This window comes from Echiichthys vipera (assembly GCF_963691815.1).
Source record: "Echiichthys vipera genome assembly, chromosome: 5".
Classification (NCBI taxonomy): Eukaryota; Metazoa; Chordata; class Actinopteri; order Perciformes; family Trachinidae; genus Echiichthys; species Echiichthys vipera.
Genome location: NC_139830.1, coordinates 26,930,795 through 26,938,544, shown reverse-complemented (window position 1 = coordinate 26,938,544; position 7,750 = coordinate 26,930,795). Strand labels below are relative to the sequence as shown.

General features: G+C 38.9%; 1 protein-coding gene across 1 annotated transcript in view; it reads right to left on the bottom strand.

Annotated features, from left to right (window-relative positions):
• Positions 1-5,056: 5,056 nt before the first annotated feature.
• The window catches only part of LOC310947309 (calcium-binding protein 8-like), a gene marked incomplete at both ends in the record, with an annotated part of 72,103 nt that continues 69,409 nt past the window's right edge, over positions 5,057-7,750 (bottom strand). The window contains one exon of the mRNA XM_083914096.1: positions 5,057-5,184. Coding sequence (XP_083770222.1) covers positions 5,057-5,184 — 128 coding nt within the window. The remainder of the gene's footprint in view (positions 5,185-7,750) is intronic.

Below are 7,750 nucleotides of genomic sequence, written 5' to 3'. Positions count from 1 at the left end.
TGTCGCTCCGGAGGACAGAGCCTGCATGCTAACACAGCCCTAAATGCTGATCAGACTATTCAACGGCAGGCCTGCTCATCTCCTCCTGGCATGTAATGGGATTACTATGTGTTGGTTAAAATCCTGCTAAATGTCAGTCAACAGATACTGCATCTAACACCAGGGGCAGTCGGGTTAAATGAACCTGAAGCAGACTTGTTACTCATGTATAAGCTGGATATTATAGGGACAGGAAATTACTTACTTAGACATGGAAATAATGATAATTTAAATCAATTGCATTACATTATTTTGGAGGTGACATCTTAATTTGGTTACAATGCTCACTATTGTCACTATTTTTGTTTATTTAGTTACAAAGTCAAACTCATATTTTACAGTAGAAAATTATAGCTGGGATACAAATAATTGTTTCTACTGGATCCTCTGTACATGTACATTATTGTATCAGTGTATTTGTGTCAGTACAGCCCTCAGCTTCACTGCATCAGTGCCTAATGCTACCCTCTTGTGGTTTTAGTGTGGTTCACAAATGGATAATATACAGTCGACACTCAGTTTACCTTGTTTCTTGCTCCGCCATGCCATCTGTCTTTAGAAGCTCTTAATTATATTCATATATTCTGCTCCCTCATGTATGTAAATGTAAAGGACAAAACGCCTCTAGTCATGTGAAACATTACCTTTATGACCTCATTTTAAAAGATTGTTTGCTTTTATTTGTCTACTTTTCCTGTTAATCATATGCTGGATCAGTCTTTAAAACATGAGAGCCCCTGGTTTAGTGTGACAAAAAAAATGTTGTGACAAAAATAAAAGTCATAGTATAGTATGGCACCAATATGTCATAAAATTCATAAAAATGTCAAAGCATAGTATGTCATTAAAAATCTCACAATAGAAAAGTTATAGAACGTCATAACAATGACATACAAAGTAATATTGTGGTATGTCATGAAATAATTAGCGCCTTGCGTTGTATGCCTCCGTCAAGTTGCAGTCGACATCCAAACAGTCTGGAATTTCATAATTTATGAAGTGAAGACTGTGAAGGAATTTAGAAAAAGATATTCAGTGTATTTTTCTTTTTTGTAAAACGTGGTTCACGATTTATACAATTAGCACAATTTCATGGTTAGTGTCACCAATTCAGTATCTGTCCAAATGTCTCCTCTTCTGTCCCTGTGTCATGGTGTTGAATAGTGGACAGAAACATTAGGATGTCACAGTGAAGTTGACCTTTGACCTTGTGGATATAAATTGTAAATCACTTTCATCTTTTTATCCTATTAGACTGTTGTGTGAAATGTTGTCATAGTTAACGCTTAGTTAAGTTCTTGAGCTATGGTTAGAGTAACTTTTGACCTCTAAAAGATAAGCAGCTGATTGAGTCCAGGTGAACATTTGAACCAAATTTGAAGAAAATCCCTCCAGGGGTTCCTGAGACATCTCGTTCATAAGAATGGGACGGACAGATGGGCTACCTGAAGACATAATGCCTCCGGCCCTGCTGTTGCTGCCGGGGAGAGATAAAAAGTCACAACAATGTTATAGTATAGCATGATATGAATTTAAGAAGTCATTCCTGTATGTCATAAAGAAATCATAGTAATGTACCATAAAAATGTCATTTGAGAAAGTAATGGTACAGTACGTTATATAGAAATCATAACAGTGTCACGGTACAGTACACTATTAAACTGTTCATTAAAAAATAAATAATAATAATAATAATAATAATAAGCTTAGTAGGACATCTCTGGACAAATATACATATTAATTAAAAACAAGCTACACATCCAAAACTTTGATTATTGACACTTTTTAGTGCCTTCGTTATCACTGAATTGATTTATCAACTTTTAATACTTTTTAAGCCCCTGCAGACGCCCTGGACCTGATAATGAACTATAACTGCCTCAATAATTAGCATAAATCCATTGTTAAATAAACATAAAGCACTATTTTTTAAAAACACAGTTTTATTGCATCAATGCTTAATTCTTTGACTTTTGTACAGATTTCCATATTTACAACTTCAACATTATGCCTCTAATAAATAGTACAACTCAAAGTATTTCTCTAGTCTACATGTTTAAATATCGCACATGCAAAGTATGTATATGTGTGCTTGTCTAATACATATGCTATGTCATTAGCTATGTACAAAGTTACATAACAAAATAACGTGGGATCCATTCACCATGCTACTGAAGAGACGCTTTTCATTTCTCCTCCAAAATAAAACTCTTTAGACATTCAACCAGGGGTTGAGGGTCAGGGACAGTTTGACTACAGCAAAATTGTAACCACAGTAACTGTAACTCAAATCCCCCAAAACATACACAAATGAAAATAACATGTAAAAGACAATGTTCTTCTCAAAGAACACAGAACCCACAAAACCCTTTTCCAGTTTACCACTACACGTCAGCAGTGACTAGCCGTGAATCTGGTGGGACATTTCCATCACTACTCACAACAAACAAACAAACAAACAAAAACGTAATCAATGTGACTTTCTCAGATAACAAAAAGAAAGAAATCGAAACCAGTGTGACCTACAAGGTTTTGTAGACTGCTTTTTCTTCAGTCTCGAAGATGTAATATTGTTAATTCATCTGTGAATTATTACATTTTACAGATGACTTTTTCTGCCATAGGCAACAAATCCATTCCTATAAATACATTGTGTTCAAATACAAGTGCTGCTCTACCCGCAGTGTTGGTAGATCAAGGTCAACCTATACATACATACATAAAAATCCTCATATTTTAACATTTAAGATCAACAATTGCCAGACATTATGAATATGCTGCTGTGATTCCCATGGTGCTTTGACACAGAAACACACAAACACTGAAGAGGGACGATGTGATCTCACTTCACCTCTAGATGGCACTCTTGCACAAACCTACAGCCACTCATGTCATATTCACAGGAACGGATGACAGGTGCAGTGCAAAACCAATAACAGGAATAAACCAAATCCTACATGACAGACATATATTTCTGCCAAAGAAAATGTAAGATTGATCTTACGTTTCCATGTAGGAACAGGGAAAAGTTTCTATATTGTGTTGTCTGGTTCACCTCTAGTTCTATGGCTTTGGCAAGAGGGCTGAGAGGGAGCAGAAGGGCCTTCACCACCTGCGTCTGTCGCGTTTGTGACGAAGCAGCCGCCTCTCTGTCTGCTGATCTCCCTCCCTGCACCTCTGAACCAGAGTGAGCAGAGAGCACCGACAGTCATGCACACAGATACTGTACACCTTCAAACAGACACTTGAGACACGTTAGACTTGGTATTTACAAAAGACACTGACTTGATCGCATGCACTTGACAACAGGGGTGTTTCTGACCCTTGGCTGGGCCTAGATGTTGAGATGAGAGTCAGTGCAGGAGTTCAGAGCCGACTTCGATGTGTTAATACAGGTCTTCAAATCATTCAGCATTGTGAGGAAGTTTTATCCCCCTTAGTTTTTACAGAATTTATTATGGTTCAAGATTCTTCTTTATCTGTGGAAAGTGACTTCAGGATAGAGACGAAGGATGGATTCAATTTCAGAAAATGAAACTAACAGTAAGAGTCACGCGTGGATGTATTAAGATTACAAAAACGCAAACGTTGACAATAAAATGTTGATAAAATAGAGGATAAATCGAATGGAGCCTGCATTTTGCACAAACTACATTTTAAAACTAATCAAGCCTCATACATTACAAAAAATAACTTTTGCAGGAAACTTAAGGGGATGCAACTTTTCACAGCACTAAGTTGTAATTCATTAACTTGGTTCATTGTGATTTGAAGGAAAAAAACTCCACCTTACAATAGTTCAACAGTTAAAAAATCCTCCACTCTTAAGTGAATTTCTCTGATGATGGCCGACCCAGGCGGTGGCATCATAAGAGTAAAAGCTTCATTTAGCAAGACATACAGGTGGAAATGTGTCAAGACGCCAGAATAGATTTAGAGTAAAAGATTCAATATGAGTTTTGTCGAGTGGAAAACCTCTTGCTACTTTGCTCTTATCTTTGAATGCAATGGTTTCACACTTGTTCTCCAGGAGTTTTCCAAAGTCGTTTGGGGAAATGTAGAAAATCACAGACCAAAGCAAAGATAGACAAAGCAGACTGAGAGAAGTTGGATTAAATCAACTTGAAAATGAACTCCTGGAGTTCACTGAACAAAGATAGATAATAATATAACAGCGTGAACACAGAGAAGGTGGATTTTTCTTTCAATAAGATACAGAAACCTTTTCTTTGCATACTTAATAGTGTTCACCCGACAGTGTTCAGGAGAAAGAGAAGATCTAAAATCAAACTTTCACAGATTCTGTGTTCATCCATATCTATCACATGGCCAAAACACAAGCCTGGAGTTACCATTTAACATTTTGTTCACTTGACTGCTCGGTTGAGTAGGGCTGATGAACTGATGTCAGCACCTCATACAGTACCAGCCCACAGATATAGTAGTTGAAAATAGAAAGTATCGTAGCACCCTGGGAGCTGCAGGAACTGTGGCAGATGCTTCTGCTTGAGTGGCGTTGAGGTCTGCCATCATGCTGCCAGGAACTATAATAAGAGGGCAATTGTTCCCTTGCTTTCATTCGCTTTCGGGGCCCAAACTGCAGCCCTGTTAGCTCATCAGGCTCCTGGTGGGTGACAGATCTGCGGACAACATCTCACCTGCTGGAAAAGCGGGCAGTTCTGAACTCCTGCACTAAAGTTTTCTTTAACTTTTTTTTTTATTGCATCAGGGAAACAGACACGACAGAGTATTATGTGTAATGTCAGCCCTTGAGAGTCCCTGTCAGAGTAAAGGGAGGGAGTCCTGCATGACTCCACATGCTGGCTTCATGGTTTCACTGTCGGGTGGAGAAAAGCCACTCGTTCGAAAAAAACTAAGAATAATTCTAAAAATGGAGTCTGTCCATGATTATTTTGAATGTTATTCCTCGTAGTTCTTTTCCTATCAACGGGGATATGACCTCACCCACTGGCATGCACATGCAGGCTGGCTTGTTCCCCGCTCACAGTGGGCGCAGCTACTCCATGCCGTTCCTCAGCATCTGATTGGCTGCGATGAGCATGACACTGATGATGAACGCCATGGCAAAGGCGCAGATGAGGCTCTTCCTCACGCACGTCTGACGGTTCTTCTTTGAGGGGTGAACTGAAAGAAAAATGAGAAAGGGAGAGACAGAAAGAGGGAAAAAATACAGGAAATAAGAAAAGGTTCCTCAAGTGCCAGTTTAAAAGATGATAGCACTTCTGTTTCTGACATGTCTTTGAATCGATCATTTTCTTGTGAGGGAAAGGACTTCCAGGGATTGGGGTATCAGAGGATTGATGTCGATCTAATGCTTGGAATGGCTTGCGACACAAAATGAACAGGAAGAACCTAGGATTTTAATTTAGATGTATTATTGGCAGAGAAAATATGATTCATCAATGAATGAAGATACTGTAAGCTAATCACATCCAAAGTTACAGGGGCAGAAAAAAGAAACACTTTGATTCTAATTGCTCCCCAAATCTTCGAACCTGACAAGATAACAAGCTACGAAACCTTTGCATGGAATTGATTCCTTTGGTCACGAGTTTGTCTAACAGAAATGTTCCACTGTGGCTTGGAGCAAAGGAAATAAGCTTGGTGTGATCTCACATCAGGGTTGCTGGGCAGAATTAACAGCTCTGCTCTACCATCTGAATGAACAGCGGGTAACTGGGAAGTGATCGGCTAGAGGGATAATAAGGTGAGCACCACAATTCAAAGACAAGCATCGGAAGAAAAAAGCCTAGATAGTGTGGAAACTTTACTGGGGGGGGGGGGGGGGTTGGGGGATAGCCAGATAGACCCATAGATGCAAGCAACCACAAGAGTGACAACTATAAGATGTATGTATGTATATATATATATATATATATATATATATATATATATATATATATATATATAAGGTATACATAAAACAGCCGCAGAATAATAATAATAATAATTAAGGCAGTAAATATGATCAATGATACAAGTAGTAGTAATAACAGCTGCGATACAATGGGAAATATGACTGATAATGTTTTTGGCTGTGAATATTATAGTTTATAAAACTTAGTTTAATAATATATATGAATAGCAATAATATCAGCAGGAAGCATCAGACTAAGACTCAGGGAATAACATCAGGAAACTACAGGTCATCCAGGTTTTTATTTCCTAAATACCGCTTGAAGTTTAGCTAATTTTGGTTTCTTCTGATTTAATCAATAAATATAATTGGGTATCATTATTCTAACAACCTTTGACCATTTCCCCCTGACATCAGGGAAGTATAATACTAAATCACTGGAGTATCCCTTTAATTTTATCCACATGAATAAAGGCAAGTCATTGTCATTTAATGTTGACAAAATCCTGTTGGTTTATAAGGTACATGCAGTTAAAACTACAACTGCAGTCTAAAACAACTTCCCTGCAATACATATTCCCTAAATATTCTGTGTTTGTGCTGATTCATTGTTATGATCTTTGTGCTGGTGAGTGTGTTCCTGGTGCTGTAGAACTGCATTCTCTTATACTAAGAGGGATTTGTTTTTGCTCAATCCATTTAAGAATATCAATGAGGTTAGACTAAAAATGGAGGAGTACCACCTTCATGCTCGAGGAAAATCCACCTTCAGATTATGAGACAAGTGTTTATCTCCATAATACTCCCTTTTAAGATGAAAGACGGCATGTTGAACTTGAGGACATTATATAGAAACCCAAGCTGACACCCAGACTCACACAGCAGCAGTTCACACTCTTTCTATGTGACCATTTTCTGGCACCAACCGGTAACTCAGCAGCTCTTCCTCCCTGCAGCGGGGTGTCGGACTGCGAGTGGCTGAACTGATTTTACCGGGCCGCCGTAATTAGGGGAGCTTGGCAAATGACCCACAGCCACATGGCTCACACTCTCACTTACTCTATTTTTAACTCTCAATTCAAGAAGCACTGAGGTCATCAAAAATGATTCTACTGCTGTTCCAAAGAAAATGCAGTTTGGAAAGTAGGATAAAAACTACACCACCTCTCTTGGCTTAGTTCATTGAGGCAGTGCAATAAGTTGGTAATCTCCAGTTGAAAAAATACTATTCCAGACTCGCACATAATATAAACATAACGGGCCTCATTTATCAAACGAACGTACGGCAGAAAAACGTGCATACGACCATTTCCTGGTGAACGTCGGCATTTATCAATTTGGACGTGAGCGTGAGCTACGATCACATCTCACGTCTGGTCTCAGGTCGTGTACGCAAATTTGAGCCTGTGGATTTGCGGCGCAGCAAAATCTGGCTGAAAATAATGAACAAACGTCAGCTGTCATTAAGCATAAACAGTCACATATTAAGAACAGATCAAACGGATTCTTTAAACTGATAAAAAAAAAAAAAATTGTGGTTGGAGCGATTTATTGTACTCATGTGCGTCTGAAGGCACCATCCATGAATGATTACGCATTCATCAATCGCCAAAACTACCACTCCATAAAAGAAATGTACAGGTGATTTGTGATGCCAAGCTGTCGCTTTTAAACGTGTGCCCGGTGGCCAGGGGGGGACACACGCGATTCTTTTAAATATCAAAACAGCTCGGTTCCAGCCCCCCGCGACCCCGACATTGAATGAATGAATGAATGTGTTGGCGCGCGGCTGCAGCAAGACGCACTGCAGAGCCAAATTCATCTCCTTGGTTC